The following is a 19,692-nucleotide window of genomic DNA, read 5'->3' on the forward strand; positions in this document are numbered from 1 at the left end:
TATGTTTTTGAATCTAATTACCCTGTAAGATATCTACCATCCTGATTTTACAGGGGGGATTTCTTTATTTCTATTTACTTCTATTTTTTATTAAAAGTCTTCTTGTAAAACACTGAATGCTTTTTCATTGTTCTCAGATCCAAGGGTTTGGGTCTGTGGTCACCTATGCAAATTGGTGAGGCTTTTTATCCAACATTTCCCAGGAAAGGGGGGGTGCAAGTGTTGGGAGGATTGTTCATTGTTCTTAAGATCCAAGGGTCTGGGTCTGTAGTCACCTAGGCAAATTGGTGAGGCTTTTTATCCAACATTTCCCAGGAAAGGGGGGTGCAAGTGTTGGGAGGATTGTTCATTGTTCTTAAGATCCAAGGGTCTGGGTCTGTGGTCACCTATGCAAATTGGTGAGGCTTTTTATCCAACATTTCCCAGGAAAGGGGGGGTGCAAGTGTTGGGAGGATTGTTCATTGTTCTTAAGATCCAAGGGTCTGGGTCTGTAGTCACCTAGGCAAATTGGTGAGGCTTTTTACCAAACCTTGTCCAGGAAGTGGGGTGCAAGGTTTTGGGAAGTATTTTGGGGGGAAGGACGCGTCCAAACAGCTCTTCCCCAGTAACCAGTATTAGTTTGGTGGTGGTAGCGGCCAGTCCAAGGATAACGGGTGTAATATTTTGTACCTTGGGGAAGTTTTGACCTAAGCTGGTAAAGATAAGCTTAGGAGGTTTTTCATGCAGGTCCCCACATCTGTACCCTAGAGTTCAGAGTGGGGGAGGAACCGTGACATGAGTAGTATTACCTATTACTTGCAGTGGGGGCAGGATGTATGGTTCAAAAAGTAACAAATAAAATAAAGAGCTGTGGTAACACGACAAAAAAAATGGTCTTAAAAGAAACAAGCACAAACCTTCCCAGTGTTCTGTTAGTCAGCAAGAAGGAGAAGAGATAGGAGGCCTTTGGAAGAAAGGAGATTGGAAATCTTATCTGGATTAATACTAAAAAGAAGGGTGAATCGTCTCAGATGGGTTTTTAGTTGAAGTCAGTCATTGGCAATGACTTCACCGCTGTTTGCAAACTCTTAAAGGGTTCATTGCTAATACCTGCCTGACCAGGTTGGAGCTGACCAAGATGAGTCTAAAGCACCACTGGGTTTTGCCCGTTTGGAAGCATCTTGATCAAATGCTGAAAATGTTCAGGTGTAGTGACTGCTTATTTTTAGGCTGTTAAGCATGTTTAGAGCAACTGTATAAAATACTATTTGGCCTTTGGACTTAGAGGAATTTATGGTTAAATTAGTGCCTGGTGGTTTCCCATATTAATGAGAAATATTATTAATAGTTCCAACAGCTACTCTTTCTTAAGCACAGTGACTGGCTTTTTGTTTACCTAGATTAAAAAATATTGTTCACTGAAGAAATCAATATATATGGCGGTGTTCGGAGAGATTAGATAGATATGGGTTAGAGCTGAGCAAATCAGAATTTCTATCCTGCAGTAAATTCCAATATTTCACCATTTGTTTTCCTCCCAAATAAAGACTTTACATCAAAATATCAAAATTTTTCCTCAAAGTTTTCAGAAGATTTTGGTTCTGAAATGATTCATTCTGACATTAACTGAAAAGAAGAGTTTTGACATTCCCAGTCCAAAATGTTTCATTTGAAGTTAATTTGACGTTAACCTGCATCTGCTTAAGGAATAGTGGTATCCCATTGCTCTGATTCTTCCCTGTGGGCCAGTCACCCTGGCCAAACTACATCTCCTGCAATGTACCATAGTCCTATAATTCCCATGATTGACCATGAGACTCCATTAGAGGGGAGGCCAGGGTGCATCATGGGAAGTATAGTCTGGATAGCTTAGATTTTGCAAAAACTGCATTTAGACTTCTATAGTTAAGATCCTTCTTGTCTCCTTAATAATTTCTGACAGTAGAGATGCTTACTGACAATTGCACTTATCAAAAAATATAAGTGTATTGCCATTTTCAGGTCTATATATACCAGAAAATGGGTTTTGAAGCTACTATCACAACTCAAAGTTCTAAGTCACTGGACTCATTGAGGTGTACTTTGAGCGACCCCTGGCACAGGTACTTAGGTTTTTCCCAGTGATCTAACAATCCATTTATTTCCAGTTGGGGATAAAAATATCCCTTTAAAGATAATCAGTGAAAGAGAATAAGAAGCAGAGGTTCCAAACCTTCATATCTTTGTGGAGAAAAGGGTGGATGAGTAGTATTCCATTCAAACATACCTCTTCCAAGGGTAACAACTGAACATCAGTAATTCTCTGCAACGTTTATAAGAAAAAAAGCAAGACTACAATATGCTGTGAAAAACAAACTGGGTGAACATAGGCCTGAGAAGTAACCATTTCCTTTGTTTAATATATGGATAGGTAATATCCCCACAAAATACAGCAGAGGGTAAAGGAAATCCAGGGGCAACCCAAAAGAAATAAACCTCTTGGGGAGGGAGATGGGCACCCTAGTTCCAGGAATATATTGTGTAACACTGAAAAGCCAGATTGGATTCATCTCGAGATCTGATCTAAGCAATAATGCTAGAATAATGTACAGAACACTGGTAATTTGTTTTTCAGAAAGGTTGTGAACCCGTTCTAGAAAGATATCATAGAATAATAGGACTGGAAGGGACCTCAAGAGGTCATCTAGTTCAGTCCCCTGCACTCATGGCAGGACTAAGTATTATCTAGACCATCCTTGAGAGGTGTTTGTCTAACCTGCTCTTAAAAATCTCCAGTGACAGAGATTCCACAACCCTCCCTAGGCAATTTATTCCAGTGCTTAACCACCCTGACAGTTAGGAAGTTTTTCCTAATGTCCAGCCTAAACCACCCTTGCTGCAATTTAACCCCATTGCTTCTTGTCCTATCCTCAGAGGTTAAAGAGAACAATTTTTCTTCCTCCTCCTTGTAACAACCTTTTGTGTACTTGAAAACTTATGTCCCCCCTCTGTCTTCTCTTCTTCAGACTAAACAAACCCATTTTTTTCCATCTTCCCTCACTGGTCATGTTTTCTAGGCCGTTAATCATTTTTGTTGCTCTTCTCTGGATTTCACCACTTTGTCAACATCTTTCCTGAAATGTGGCACCCAGATCTGGACACAATACTCCAGTTGAGACCTAATCTGCAGAGTAGAGAGGAAGAATTACTTTGTGTCTTGCTTTCAACACTCCTACTAAAACAGTGGTCTCCAACCTTTTTACACCCAAGATCACTTTTTGAATTTAAGGGCAACCCAGGATCTATCCTTCCCCTTCCCCTTCCCCAAGGCCCCACCCCTTCCCCAAAACCCTGCCCCACTCACTCCATCTCCCCCCGCCGCTCTCTCTCCCCCACCCTCACTCAATTTCACAGGGCTAGGGAAGGGAGTTGGTGTTCTGGAGTGGGGGTGGGCTCCTGGCTGGAGCCAAGAGGTTTGCAGTGTGGGAGGGGGCTCCAGGCTGAGCCTGGGACAGGGACTTGGGGTGCAGGAGGGGCTATGGGGTACTGGCTCTGGAAGAGGGGTTGGGGTGCGGGCTCCCGCTGGGTGGCGCTTACCTCGGGCAGCATCCAGGCAATGACGCAGCAGGGCTAAGGCAGGCTCTCTGCCTGCCCTGGCCCCATGCCGCTCCTGGAAGGGACCAATGCGCCCCTGTGCCCCTCGGGGGTGAGGGGCGGGGAAGACACGTGGCTCCACGTGCTGCCCCACTCTGCAGGCACTGCCCCCGCAGCTCCCATTGGCCACAGTTCTCCGTTGCTGGCCAATGGGAACTGCAGGGGTCAATGCTTCCCAGGGCCGCGGGGGCATGCTGGCTGCTTCTGGGAGCAGCATGGGGCCGGTGCAGGCAGGGAGCCTGCCTTAGCAGCAGCCCCGCTATGCCACCAGAGAGCGCGATCAACTGGGAGAGTTTCCAGGATCAACCAGTTGATCACGATCGACTAGTTGGTGACCACTGCGCTAATAGATCCCAGAATGATGTTTGATTTTGTTTGCAATAATGTTACTCTGTTCACTCATATTTAGCTTGTGATCCAGTATGACCCCCAGATCCCTTTCCGCAGTACTCCTTCCTAAGCTGTAAATTTCCCATTTTTTAATGTGTGCAACTGATTGTTCCTTCTTAAGTGGAGTACTTTGCTTTTGTCTTTATTGAATTTCTTCCTATTTACTTCAGACCATTTCTCCAGTTTGTCCAGATCATTTTGAATTTTAATCCTATCCTCCAAGCACTTGCAACCCCCTCCCAGCTTGGTATTGTCTGCAAATTTTATAAGTGTACTCTTTATGTCATTACTTAAATCACTGATGAAGATATTGAACAGAACTGGACCCAGAACTGATCCCTGCAGGACCCCATTTATATACCCTTGTAGGTTGACTGTGAACCACAGATAATTTCACTCCAGGAATAGTTTTCCAACCAGTTATGCACCCACCTTATAGTAGCTCCTTCTATGCTGTATTTCCCTAGTTTGTTTATGAGAAGGTTATGCGAGACAGTACCAAATGCCTTACTAAAATCAAGATATACCACATCCATAGCTTCCCCCCATCCACGAGGCTTCTTACCCTGTCAAAGAAAGCTATTAGGTTGGTTTGACACAATTTATTCTTAACAAGTCCATACTGACTGTTACTTATCACTTTATTACCTTCTAGGTGTCTGCAAATTCATAGCTTAATTATTTGCTCCATTATCTTTCCTGCTAGTGAAGTTAAGTTGACTGGTCTGCAATTCCCTAGGTTGTCCTTATTCCCCTTTTTATAGATTGGCACTATATTTGCCCTTTTCCAGTCCTCTGGAATCTCTCCCATCTTCCATGACTTTTTGAAGATAATCACTAATGGCTCAGGCATGGTCTACAGTACACGGTTATTTTGGAATTAGCCAAGTTACTTCGAAATAAAACTGATTCCGTCCACATGACCAAACCAGTTTTTTCAATTTAGAGGGTTCTTTATTCCGATTTCTGTACTCCACCTCAGCAAGTAGAGTAGAGCTAAAATCGAGATCACAGTTCCGGGTTACAGGTACTGTGGACACAATTCGATGTTATTGGCCTCCGGGAGTTATCCCAGAATGATCCCTTGTGACCGCTCTGGACAACACACTCAACTCCGATGCACTAGCCAGGTAGGCAGTAAAAGCCCCGTGAACTTTTGAATTTCCTGTATGGTCACTATCAGCATAGGTGACCATCAGCATAGTCCACCATGACAGGCGACCATGCAGAGTCCACCATCACAGATGAGCTCCAGCATGGTCCAAACGGGAGATACTGGATGTCATCGCATGTTGGGGAGATGAATTTGTTATGGCAGAACTACGTTCCAAAAAAAGAAAAGCAAATACATACGCTAAAGTCTCCATGGCCATTACAGAAAGAGGCTACTCCAGAGACACAGAGCAGTGTCGTACAAAAATCAAGCTCAGGCAAGCATGCCAAAAAGCCAGGGAGGCGAACGGGTGCTCTAGGTCAGAGCCCCATACATGGCGCTTCTACCATGAGCTGCATGCAATTATGGGGGGTGACATCACCACTACCCCACCACTGTCCGTGGACACCTGCAAAGCGGGGGGGGGTAGTAAGGAGCAAGGAGGATGAGTTTTTGGAGGCTGAAGAGGAGGAGGAGGAGGACAGTGCACAGGCGGCAAGTGGGAAATCCGTTTTCCCCCCTAGCTAGGAACTATGCTTAACGCTGAAGCCAATAGCCTCCCCCTACTCCCAAGGCAGGCTCCCGGACCATGACCCTGGAGAAGGCACTTCTAGTGAGTGAGAGCTTGGTCGGAGCCATGCGGTGTGGGGGGAGGGGGACCCCAGCTGAGCTGGGCTGTTCGCGTTTAGTTTAAAGGGCTCATCCCTGCTCAGAGCATCATCGGAGCCACGCGGTGGGTGTGTGGGTGGGGGGAGGGTGTTGTGTGAAGCGATCATCCCACAGAGCCCGCAGGCCCTCCTTTATATGGCAAACCCACCAGACATTGCTTGCTATGGGAAAGGGGGCCCGGCAGTTTGAAAGCATTGAAATGAATGCGGAAGAAGCAGAACCCCGCGTACCCCGAGGGCTTACCATGGCTGCCTCCACACTGAATTCTGTTGCCCGGCTGCATGTGGTGGCTTACTCACACCAAAGTGGCAGGCACTTCAGTATAAGAGGCAAAATGCGACCTTGTACAGAAAACATGTGCTGCGTACTATGAATTGCCTGTTTCACTGAGAAAGAGTGTCCCCTTTGTTCTCTAAAATGTATCTTTTAAAATACTACCCTCACTTTTTCTCCTCCCGCAGGTGCAAATGTTTCAACGCGGCCCCTATCTACTCCGTCCCAGAAGCTGGTCCAGATTAGAAGGCGGAAGAACGAACTTGGGACGACATGTTCGCCAAGCTCATGCAGTCCTCCCACACTGATAAGGCCCAGCTGAATGCATGGAGGGAAACAATTGCAGAGTCGCGTAAAAAGTGTTACATAAATACAAAGAGGAGGGACACGCACGATGAGAGCAGGCAGGATGCTATGGTCAAGCTCATGGGGAAGCAAACCGACATGCTCCGCTGTATGGTGGATCTAATGCAGGAAAGGCAGCAAGATCACAGACTGCTGCTGCAGCCCCTGTATAACCGCCCTCCCTCCTCCCCAAGTTCCATAGCCTCCTCACCCAGATGCCCAAGAACATGGGGGGGGGGGTTGGCTATGGGTACCACACAGTCAACCCGAGAGGACTACACAAGCAGCAGAAAGCTGGCATATCTGAAATTTTGATTTGGTTTCTGGACTTGTCCTTCCCTCCTCCTCCACCCCCTAACCCAATATCCTCCCCCTGTCTAGCTTCTGATTTCTCTCAATGTTTTGTGCAACAAATAATAAAGAACGTTTTTTAAACAATTGTGAGTTTATTTCCTTTCATATATATAGGGGGCGGGTAACTTTAAGAGAAAAAAACACAACTGTCACACCATACTCTGGCCAGTCATGAAAGTGGCTTTCAAAGCTTCTCTGATGTGCAGTGCACCTTGCTGTGCCCTGTTGTCTAGCTGTGTGAAATTGGACACCAGACAAGTTGCCTCAACCTCCCACCCCACCATAAACGTCTCCCCCTTACTCTCACAGATATTGTGGAGCACACAACAAGCAGCAATTACAATTGGAATATTGGTTGTGCTGAGATCTAACCAAGTCAGTAAACTGCACCAGCGCGCTTTCAAATGTCCAAAAGCACATTCTACCACCATTCTGCACTTGCTCAACCTATAGTTGAACTTCTCCTTACTACTGTCCAGGGTGCCTGTGTACAGATTCATGAGCCAGGACATCAAGGGGTAGGCTGGATCCCCAAGGATAACTATAGTCATTTCAACATCCCCAACAGTAATTTTCTGGTCTGGGAAGTAAATCCCTTCCTGCAGCTGTTCAAACAGACCAGAGTTCCTGAAGATGCGAGCGTCATAGAATCATAGAATATCAGGGTTGGAAGGGACCCCAGAAGGTCATCTAGTCCAACCCCCTGCTCAAAGCAGGACCAATTCCCAGTTAAATCATCCCAGCCAGGGCTTTGTCAAGCCTGACCTTAAAAACCTCTAAGGAAGGAGATTCTACCACCTCCCTAAGTAACGCATTCCAGTGTTTCACCACCCTCTTAGTGAAAAAGTTTTTCCTAATATCCAATCTAAACCTCCCCCACTGCAACTTGAGACCATTACTCCTCGTTCTGTCATCTGCTACCATTGAGAACAGTCTAGAGCCATCCTCTTTGGAACCCCCTTTCAGTTAGTTGAAAGCAGCTATCAAATCCCCCCTCATTCTTCTCTTCTGCAGGCTAAACAATCCCAGCTCCCTCAGCCTCTCCTCAGAAGTCATGTGTTCCAGTCCCCTAATCATTTTTGTTGCCCTTCACTGGACTCTCTCCAATTTATCCACATCCTTCTTGAAGTGTGGGGCCCAAAACTGGACACAGTACTCCAGATGAGGCCTCACCAATGTCGAATAGAGGGGAACGATCACGTCCCTCGATCTGCTCGCTATGTCCCTACTTATACATCCCAAAATGCCATTGGCCTTCTTGGCAACAAGGGCACACTGCTGACTCATATCCAGCTTCTCGTCCACTGTCACCCCTAGGTCCTTTTCCACAGAACTGCTGCCTAGCCATTCGGTCCCTAGTCTGTAGCTGTGCATTGGGTTCTTCCGTCCTAAGTGCAGGACCCTGCACTTATCCTTATTGAACCTCATCAGATTTCTTTTGGCCCAATCCTCCAATTTGTCTAGGTCCTTCTGTATCCTATCCCTCCCCTCCAGCGTATCTACCGCTCCTCCCAGTTTAGTATCATCCGCAAATTTGCTGAGAGTGCAATCCACACCATTCTCCAGATCATTTATGAAGATATTGAACAAAACTGGCCCCAGGACCGACCCTTGGGGTACTCCACTTGATACTGGCTGCCAACTAGATATGGAGCCATTGATCACTACCCGTTGAGCCCGACAATCTAGCCAGCTTTCTACCCACCTTGTAGTGCATTCATCCAGCCCATACTTCCTTAACTTGCTGACAAGAATACTGTGGGAGACCGTGTCAAAAGCTTTGCTAAAGTCAAGAAACAATACATCCACTGCTTTCCCTTCATCCACAGAACCAGTAATCTCATCATAAAAGGCGATTAGATTAGTCAGGCATGACCTTCCCTTGGTGAATCCATGCTGGCTGTTCCTGAACTTTTTCCTCTCATGCAAGTGCTTCAGGATTGATTCTTTGAGGACCTGCTCCATGATTCTTCCAGGGACTGAAGTGAGGCTGACTGGCCTGTAGTTCCCAGGATCCTCCTCCTTCCCTTTTTTAAAGATTGGCACTACATTAGCCTTTTTCCAGTCATCCGGGACTTCCCCGGTTCGCCACGAGTTTTCAAAGATAATGGCCAATGGCTCTGCAATCACAGCCGCCAATTCCTTTAGCACTCTCGGATGCAACTCGTCTGGCCCCATGGACTTGTGCACGTCCAGCTTTTCTAAATAGTCCCTAACCACCTCTATCTCCACAGAGGGCTGGCCATCTCTTCCCCATTTTGTGATGCCCAGCGCAGCAGTCTGGGAGCTGACCTTGTTAGTGAAAACAGAGGCAAAAAAAGCATTGAGTACATTAGCTTTTTCCACATCCTCTGTCACTAGGTTGCCTCCCTCATTCAGTAAGGGGCCCACACATTCCTTGGCTTTCTTCTTGTTGCCAACATACCTGAAGAAACCCTTCTTGTTACTCTTGACATCTCTGGCTAGCTGCAGCTCCAGGTGCGATTTGGCCCTCCTGATAACATTCCTACATCATGCGTCATGCACCTTTCCCGGCCATCCCACACTGATGTCGGTGAAACGTCCCTTGTGATCCACCAGTGCTTGCAGCACCTTGGAAACAACACCTTGCAGTTTATGTACTGGCCACCCCGGTGTTCCGGGGCCAAGATAGGGATATGCGTTTCATCTATCGCCCCGCCACAGTTAGGGAATCCCAGCACATTAAAGCCATCCACAATGGTCTGCACATTTCCCAAAGTCACTACCCTTGATAGCAGCTGGTCAATGATTGCATTGGCTACTTGCAGCACAGCAGCCCCCACAGTAGATTTGCTCACTCCAAACTGATTCCTGACTGACCGGTAGCTGTAAGGCGTTGCAAGCTTCCACAGGGCTATGGCCACTCGCTTCTCAACTGTGAGGGCTGGTCTCATTTTGATGTCTTTGTGCTTCAGGGCAGGGGACAGCAAGTCACAAAGTTCCATGAAAGTGGCCCTACACATACGAAAGTTTTGCAGCCACTGGGAATCATCCCATACCTGCAACACTATGCGGTCCCACCAGTCTGTGCTTTCCGGGGCCCAGAATTGGCATTCCATGGCATGAACCTGGCCCAACAGCACCATGATCTCCCAATCGCCACATGCCGTGCTTCTAGGAACGTCTGTGTCCATGTCCTCATCAATATAGTAATCACACTGTTGTCACTTCCTCACCTGGTTTTGCAGGTACTGCACATACTGCTGGATAATGCGCGAGGTATTTACAATGGTCAAAACTGCAGGGGAGATCTGAGCAGGCTCCATGGCTATGGCACCTGCATGGGTAATCCTGGAAAAAGGGCGCGAAACGTAGGACAGCAGAGCGGCAGCAGAAGAGGTGCTGTTCGGTTCACGATAGCTGAAAAAAGGCAGGAAATGGTTGTCTTCTGTAGCTTTCACAGAGGCGGGAGCCCAGGACAGACATGGAGAATCTCAGTAGCACAGCAAGAGCGGGAGAACAGAATCGGCGGTGGAAGCTGTGCTGCTCGGTTTACGATAGCTGAACAGAGTTGGCAGCGGACGCGTTCGATGAGGAAAAGAAAGAGTAGATACTAGAGATTACATAGGAAGATAAGAGGAAATGCGAGGTGGATTCATAGTAGCAGGAGAGCAGCGGTGCACCGTCTTCTGAAAGCAGTATGGCGTCTGCCTGCCAAAAAGGCGCAAAATGATTGCCTGCTGTAGCTTGCATGAAGGTAGGAGCGACTGATGACATACACCCAGAAACACCCGTGAGAATGTTTCTGCCCCATCATGTACTGGGAGCTTAACCCAGAATTCCAATGGGTGGCAGGGACTGCAGGAACTGTGGGATAGCTACCCACAGTGCACCGCTCCAACATTCGATGCTAGCCTCGGTACTATGGACGCACTCCGCCGAATTCACGCGTTTTAGCGGGGACACAGAAGACCGAATGTATAAAATCGCTTCCAAAAATTCGCATAGAATCATTTCTAAATAATTTCGTACTGTAGACATACCCTCAGATATCTCCTCAGTCAGTATTCTAGGACATATTTCATCAGGCCCTGGTGATTTGAAGACATCTAACTTGTCCAAGTAGTCTTTAACTTGTTCCTTCCCTATTTCAGCCTCTGAACCTACCTCATTTTCACTGGCATTCTTTACATTAGATGTCCAACTGCTAATAAACTTTTTATTGAAAACTGAAACAAAAAAGTCATTTAGCACTTCTACCATTTCCACAATTTCTGCTATTGTTTTCCCCTTCATTGGGTAAGGGGCCTACTCTGTCCTTGATCTTTCTCTTTATGTCTCAAGCTAATTGACTCCTGTTTTGTGCCTGGGTGTTTCCAATTTTGTCCCTACATATTTGTGTTCTTTGTTTATATTCATCCTTTGTAATTTGACCTAGTTTCCACTTTCTGTAGGACTCTTTTCTGAGTTTCAGATCATTGAAGATCTCCTAGTTAAGCAAGAATAGTCTCTTGCCATACTTTCTATGGTCCACTACTTTCTTCTCTAAGGCTGCACTTGTGTATCCACTACTGATTAACCTGGTCTGTCTGCAATTCACTTTTTCATTCCTGCCACATAAGTTGCCACCAGACATGTTTTGTGGAACACTGCCCAATCCTGTGTCTTCAGGGCTTCCAAATACAAGAGGAAAGATTTGGATACTTTTTGTGATAAACATTAACCTAAAGGTCTTCAGAGCATTCACGACTACCTTCATCTCCAGAACATTCATGTGCAGCTGCTATTCCTGAAGACCAAGGATGTTGGAAGAGGTGACCCTTTGTATCAGCTCCCCACCCCAGGAACAAATATATCTGGTCACTCAGTTTTGCAATGGAGAAAATTTGAAATCAAGACTTCATTGACATATAACCATTGTATCTATCAGGCCAATCTTTTGCTGCATAGAATCATAGAATATCAGGGTTGGAAGGGACCTCAGGAGGTCATCTAGTCCAACCTCCTGCTCAAAGCAGGACCAATCCCCAACTAAATCATCCCAGCCAGGGATTTGTCAAGCCTGACCTTAAAAACTTCTAAGGAAGGAGATTCTACCACCTCCCTCGGTAACGCATTCCAGTGTTTCACCACCCTCCTAGTGAAAAAGCTTTTCCTAATATCCAATCTAAACCTCCCCCACTGCAACTTGAGACCATTTCTCCTTGTTCTGTCCTCTTCTACCACTGAGAATAGTCTAGAACCATCCTCTCTGGAACCACCTCTCAGGTAGTTGAAAGCAGCTATCAAATCCCCCCTCATTCTTCTCTTCTGCAGACTAAACAATCCCAGTTCCCTCAGCCTCTCCTCAGAAGTCATGTGTTCCAGACCCCTAATCATTTTTGTTGCCCTTCGCTGGACTCTCTCCAATTTATCCACATCCTTCTTGTAGCGTGGGGCCCAAAACTGGACACAGTACTCCAGATGAGGCCTCACCAATGTCGAATAGAGGGGGACGATCACGTCCCTCGATCTGCTCGCTATGCCCCTACTTATACATCCCAAAATGCCATTGGCCTTCTTGGCAACAAGGGCACACTGCTGACTCATATCCAGCTTCTCGTCCACTGTCACCCCTAGGTCCTTTTCCACAGAACTGCTGCCTAGCCATTCGGTCCCTAGTCTGTAGCTGTGCATTGGGTTCTTCCGTCCTAAGGGCAGGACCCTGCACTTATCCTTATTGAACCTCATCAGATTTCTTTTGGCCCAATCCTCCAATTTGTCTAGGTCCCTCTGTATCCTATCCCTGCCCTCCAGCGTATCTACTGCTCCTCCCAGTTTAGTATCATCCGCAAATTTGCTGAGAGTGCAATCCACATCATCCTCCAGATCATTTATGAAGATATTGAACAAAACCGGCCCCAGGAACGACCCTTGGGGCACTCCACTTGACACTGGCTGCCAACAAGATATGGAGCCATTGATCACTACCCGTTGAGCCCGACAATCTAGCCAACTTTCTACCCACCTTATAGTGTATTCATCCAGCCCATACTACTTTAACTTGCTGACAAGAATACTGTGGGAGACTGTGTCAAAAGTTTTGCTAAAGTCAAGAAACAATACATCCACTGCTTTCCCTTCATCCACAGAACCAGTAATCTCATCATAGAAGGCGATTAGATTAGTCAGGCATGACCTTCCCTTGGTGAATCCATGCTGACTGTTCCTGATCACTTTCCTCTCATGTAAGTGCTTCAGGATTGATTCCTTGAGGACCTGCTCCATGATTTTTCCAGGGACTGAGGTGAGGCTGACTGGCCTGTAGTTCCCAGGATCCTCCTCCTTCCCTTTTTTAAAGATTGGCACTACATTAGCCTTTTTCCAGTCGTCCGGGACTTCCCCCGTTCGCCACGAGTTTTCAAAGATAATGGCCAATGGCTCTGCAATCACAGCCGCCAATTCCTTTAGCACTCTCGGATGCAACTCGTCTGGCCCCATGGACTTGTGCACGTCCAGCTTTTCTAAATAGTCCCTAACCACCTCTATCTCCACAGAGGGCTGGCCATCTATTCCCCATGTTGTGATGCCCAGCACAGCAGTCTGGGAGCTGACCTTGTTAGTGAAGACAGAGGCAAAAAAAGCATTGAGTACATTAGCTTTTTCCACATCCTCTGTCACTAGGTTGCCTCCCTCATTCATTAAGGGGCCCACACTTTCCTTGGCTTTCTTCTTGTTGCCAACATACCTGAAGAAACCCTTCTTGTTACTCTTGACATCTCTCGCTAGCTGCAGCTCCAAGATAGCCACACCCTGTCTTTTTCTACTCCCTCAAGTCAATTTCTTACAAACTCTTTGCTCCACACCCTTGGAGGTGGGAGGTAGATGGTGCAAACCTTCTTCCACAGCTTGAACTGGTGTTTTCCCATATAGAACATGTACTGTTGTTCCCAAAGTGAGCTGACAATATCACAGATTGAAAAAATCTGGGTCCAAGGGCATCGTAACCTCTGGAGTCATGCTCTGGCACCATCATGATTGCAGCTGCCTCCACCACCACCATAATCTTTTGGAGAGGGAAGGAGAAATAAGCTGAGGATATTCCTCCATTTTCCAATAACCATCCTGGAGACATCCAGAGTGGCATGAAGCTGCAGCCAAACCTCACCAACTGGTCGAGCCTAGGATGGAAGAGGGGCACTTGCTATATCATCTGTGAATGAGGCCAGACACGTCAAAATCACAGCCTTGGGGTTTTCCTGGATTGTCTGCACATCAAAAGAAGAAATCTTAACAATCTTTTCAATTAAACGGGAAAAAGGGTCAGCCCATACTGGAGAGAATTATCTTTCTTCTCTTCCCTCGGAGATAAGTTCTTGGCTTCTGCTACTATTATCCTCTGTATCCAAACAGCAGTCCTGCTCATTTTCAGCAGTATCATTGTCATCCTAAGCAGGCAGTGCAGTGAGTACTAAATCAATGCTGCTAAAATCTGTATTGGCAACTGTGTACCAATGCTGCCCGTAACGGCTGCACCAAAGGCATCTGTGCATCAAAAGCTGTCTCCAGAGACACACAGTTCCAGGTCAAGAGGCTAAGCTGGGCTGGATTTGAGACCTCTCAAGGTTCCTTCCAGCCCTACATTTCTATAATTCTATAAGAAGAGAGAGACAAAGTTTCAGGTCAAGAGATGCATTTCCAGTGAGCCCTGAAATCAGGCTAGGTAGGACAAAGCAAGATAATCCAGTCTAGACCTACAGTAAGGGGCACAGTCAGGTATTAAGTGTTCTGAGGGTGAGCCTCTATGTAGTGGGGTGTCCACACCACACTAGGCCTGAGTAGGAAAAAAGGGCCAATTAACCCCATGGCAGGTTGCCCCTGGAGGAGAGTCAGGGCCAGCTGAGCTGAAGAGATGAAGGAGATGAAGCCCAGCAGGGCAGGGGCAGGCTGAGCTGTATAAAACCAGGAAGTAGAGAGCAAGAACGGGCAGCAGGAAAGAACTGGGCACAACTCCCTAGAGATGATGGCAGTTAGCAAAAGACAAGGAGGAATCCCAGGAGAAGTACGCCGGGGATCCTGCCTGAGAATAAAGACGCTGGCAAGAACCTGGGGAGGGGAGAAATTGCCACATGGAGCAGAGGAAGCTCCAGTGGTAACCCAAAAGGGGCGGGGGCAGAAGACAGAAGAGAGGTAGGAAAGAGCCTGGGGAAAGAGCAACAGGGTTGGAGCTTGCACAGACTGCAGTTGCTGCGTGTAGGGTCCGTGGGCTGGAACCTGGAGCAGTGGGTGGGCCTGGGTTCCACTGCCAGCCACTGGGGAAGTGGCACAGTTGGGGCAGTGGACTGGAAGACTGTCTGAGATGGTTCATCCAGTGGCACTTTGATACCACAGAAGAAGAACTATAGTGACCTGGCCAAAGGGCCAAGCCACGAAGAGGAAGTAACCTGATTCGAGACAGAGAGAGAGACAGAGAGAGAGACAACAGGGTGAGCAACTGAAGACATCAATGGGATGTCAGACTGGTTGAGAGCTAATCCCCAGATGAACCACCAGGAGGTGCCCAGCAGCGAAGAGTGAACTGCATTACATACAATTTTCATGTGTCAAGGTTGGCAGGAGGCATCTCTACCATTCTAAATGTTTCAGGCTATTTTTTCCTTAAATCAGTAAGAAGGGGAAATTAACAGTGGATCTGTATAATAAAGTCTCTGTATACATACTTTGCAAAGCCAATGAAGTCTTCATGGTTGGTATTGATGTAAGATACCTGGATATCAATTAGCAGCAGTACCTACCAGGAAGAAAAAAGGAAAAAGAAAATTTGAGTTTGCTGCATTATTGAATATTGTCTTTTATAATCATTCAGGCCAAAAGCAGTACTACCTACTATATCCCATATCTGTTTCTTTGCTTATTTAGAAAACTAGGCTATAACAGAACTATCAGTCAACTACCTCCCTCAGCTTTCTTATAGTTGCCTCATTACCAGCTTCTGTAAAATTTAATTAAGACTAACCATATCTAACCAAAGGGGAGTTTAATATATAGCACAGATTCTAGCACTACATTTTGCAGGACAGGCAATATTTGGTCTCTTATTGCTACTATTACTACACCAGGCTAGTCAGGAACCTCTATGATGAATTAGGGCTCTATAGTGTTAGGCACTGTACAAACATGTAACAAGTCTGCCCAGTGAACTTACAGTTGATGTGTTGGACAGGATAAAACAGGTGGACGAAACAGACAACAGGGGTGGGCTGGTGGATGAAGTAACAAAATGAACAGTTTAGCAAAACAGAGGTTTCAGCTTGCCGCTTGAGTAGCCTTGATCTGTTGATTTCTTGGTGTTTCGGATAATTGAACTGAAACGTCATGATCTAATTAACCTGGAAATATCTTAAAATACACAAAGACACCCACCTCGCCCCCGCAGCCTTCCTAAAGTGTGTACCAGGACAGTGCAGAGGGACCATGACCCCGTTTTCCTCCTGCCATCTTTTCAGATGCTTGCTCCCCAGCAGAGATCAAGAGTGAACCATCCCTGTGCTCTGAGGAATGCAGGGACTGCTACAATAGAAGGCCCTTGCTCAACCATGCAAAGAAGGGGAAACAATTTTTTGCATGGCTCTCCTCCCCTAGCAAAAGCCTCACAAGTTGAGGGCACGAGCTAGCCACCAGTGTTTAACTGCAGTGTAGACATCCCCGAAGTGTGTAAAACCACATAATTATCAGAACCTCTCCAAGTCTATGCCTCGGGGCAACAATTTATTATTGACAGAACACAGTGGATAAGAATATTTTGATGCATAGGCCCCAACTATTAAAAAAAAAGAATAAAAACTAATAAGAGTTTTCATTTGATAAAATAACATAACGTGACCTTCCTACTAGGATACCAGTCTCTCTGTATCCAACAAAAACCACTATGGAAAAAATAGTTACTTCTAAGTAAAGCCTTAACTACTGAATGCCTTACTGTGCTTGGGCATTGCATCAATCAGTCCTCTTCACCAAGTCCTATACCACTAGACTACACAATTTTGCTCCTTTTCTTGTGTAATTGGTTTTTCTCATGAAGTCCAATATTATTTTTAAACCCCTTTCATTTCACCAAAAATGAGTACAATTGCCACTGCACAGCTTCCAGAACACTGTACGCCACAAAGATATTTTATTTTTATTCCTCAAGGGGGAGATTTTCAAAAGGCAGAAGGGAGCCCAACTTCTACTGAAAGTCAATGGGAGTTGAGTGGCTCTGGCTTGGGCCTTTTGAACGTCTCCCCAGTAGCCTGACCAATTTTAATACAGTAATTGTTAACAGCATAAGTAATTGATAGGTACATGTATCACAGTCACTAATTTTAACATTGTCTGTGCCTGGACTCTCTCAGATTTGTGTACAATTTGAACAAAAAGAAGTTAGAAGCTCTCTAAATTCACATACATAGGAAGCTGATATTTTGTGCTCATCTCTGAGCACGTGAGAGGACGGAAACAAGGAAAGAAAAAAGGGAGCAGTTATTCCAAGTTACCTGTATTCTTTTCTTCCAAAGTTTGGAAAACTTGGTTGCGTTGATTAAAAGCTTCCCCAAGGCACAAGATCAATAACTTGTGTGATTAAGACTTGGAGTAAACATCTATAATATTGACTGAGAGGAAGAGAACAGGATACCATGCAGCGCTCTCAAGCTCCATAGGGCCCGAGGCTCCTCAAGGCTCCATGAGAAGCCAGAGGGCTGTTATAAATTAGGTCAGCTGCCAGTAGCCCCAGAGGGCTATCGGTTGCAACGGATTGTCCCTTTTCCTTGGCCATGCCCCATCCACTGTCTGCAAGTGGGATTAGAAGAGGAGCTGTTACTCCAGTTCAGCAGGTCATCTACATTTTCTGCTCCCATCTGCGACTGGCAGACTAAATTAGGAGCCTTTGGAACAGCACTGGTCTCCTTCCCTCCCTTCTCTAGAGCCTCTCTCCATTCTCTACCTCTCCAACATCTAATATGTCAATGTCTGTTACACTTTCGACACAAGCAATTTACCATGGTTAAGGCTTTTCAAAAATGGTGCAGGTCCTTCATCACTCTCAATTCCCGACCCACCAGATTTCATGTTTATTCCCACCTGTTCCTTGGTCTTCTCCTCTCTGTCTCGAATGTGGCCAGCAACAATCCTTTCTGTTTCCTCACATAGCCTTGGATAGGTCGCCAGCTGTAAGGCAAAATGGGGAGGAATTTAAGCTTGCTGAGTGATGTTAAAAGGGTACAAATGGAGAATCTACACTAGTCCCTGAATAGAAGTAAATTTTGTAAACACTAGTACTAAAGTTAACAAGGCCCTATGAAGCATACTTACCAGTAAGGGTAGTTCAATACAATATGCACAGATCCATACTCTGGGAACTTGCATGCCCATTTGCTTCACGGAATGCTCAAGAAAGTAGTGGCCATTTTCAGTGTATGCTTCTTTGCAGAACTGAATGTTTGGAATGAGACCATACATGGAACTGCAGCTTGAAACCATCGACTCCTATTCACTTAATCCAAATCTATGTCAAATGACCCCCTGAAAGCCACCTTCCAATCTTGCAATAAGCACCTCAAATACCTGAGAGCTCTTAACCCACAACAGGACCCAATGACAGCAGCTCTCCCACCTTGGACTGGAAGACTTCAAGAGCTCGTGAACTGCTGCAACCAAGGAGAGACGTACAAGATGTAAAGCTAAAAGCAGTGCACATTCATCTTCAAGTGTTTTCACCTGTGGCACTTGTGGACAGGACTGTAGGTCAAATATTGATCACTGATCTCATCTCAAGACCAACAATAAATGACTGTTACTTATCCATCAAACTCAATAGGAGACTCCATCATCATCAGTTTGATTACATGTGTCTATCTGTTCCAAATGGGCCAAAATGAAGGGAACAAAAGAACAGTAATCTTGCTGCAAGTTCACAGTGAAAATCTTTCCTTTTTCCTGGTTAGGTCATTATCAAAGATATCTAGGATTTTCCAGAATGATGTGTTAAAGAATCTTGCAAACAATCAGCCAAAACAATTAGCCAAAATCTTTAGGCCAGCAAAGATTTCAGCTGGTGGTGAAGAACCTCACCCTGATTCTCTGACAAGAGATATGAAAAAGCTGATAAAACACTCTTGCATTTCTGCAGTCAGGTTCTTGTGTGCTGTTATGCCATCTTTTCGCTAAAAGAAACATAAGATTGAGCACACATTTCCTTCACTGTCTGATCCACGAATGGGTGAATGATTACATTCATGGGTTTCAGAAGGGGTCACCAGTTGCTGTTTTAGTGCTATGGACACCAGAAGTTGCATTTGCACATTGACTTGGCTAACCCTAATCTAAAACAGGAGCTGGCTCTTTGGGTGAGGGGGAGAACCTAAAAGACTTCCTCTAATAAAAGCTATGTTAGGCAGATCTCTCACTCTGTGCAGACTTAAGCAGTAAAGGCCACACAAATTGAAAATCCTTTAGAGAATATCCTTCACTTAGAGACAGAAGAAAATAAATCTGTTGAGCTAAAAAAAATTCTTAAAAAGCAGAACATCCATTTAAGTCCGCACTGCTTCAAGTCCATCAGAACTAAACTGAATGAAACAGATTACCAGACCCAAGGAACCAGATGGTACCTGCCAAAACCACACCACCAGTGCAGACCCTAACACTGACTAGACAACTGTTATAACTCTCTCTCTCTCAAAAAAGCAGTGTTTTTTTAAAAGCTAAAATACTATAATCAAGGCTAACTACTAATGATTAAAAACAAATTAAACCAGTGGTACTGCAAGAAAGGAAAAGAGGTCCCAGGATTTCCAAGCTCAAGGCTGCAGTAATCCGTGAAGAACTGAAAAGAATCAGGTCCATGGTTTCTTTATACCCCATCTCCAAACATTCAGATCCACCAAAGCAAGGTCTCTAGAGGGTTCCAACTTGGA

At 45.6% G+C, this 19,692-nt stretch overlaps 1 protein-coding gene across 16 annotated transcripts in view; it reads right to left on the reverse strand.

The window, feature by feature from the left end:
* Window positions 1-19,692, reverse strand: part of DNM3 (dynamin 3) — a 304,267-nt gene that overhangs the window by 192,983 nt on the left and 91,592 nt on the right. For all 16 annotated transcript variants that reach the window (XM_084637835.1, XM_084637834.1, XM_084637825.1 and 13 more), the window contains exons 11-12: window positions 17,858-17,944; window positions 15,457-15,527 (exon numbers count right to left, since the gene is read on the reverse strand). In XM_084637835.1, coding sequence (XP_084493961.1) covers window positions 15,457-15,527; window positions 17,858-17,944 — 158 coding nt within the window. The remainder of the gene's footprint in view (window positions 1-15,456; window positions 15,528-17,857; window positions 17,945-19,692) is intronic.

Source organism: Lepidochelys olivacea (assembly GCF_965140295.1).
Source record: "Lepidochelys olivacea isolate rLepOli2 genome assembly, chromosome: 8".
Lineage (NCBI taxonomy): Eukaryota > Metazoa > Chordata > Testudines > Cheloniidae > Lepidochelys > Lepidochelys olivacea.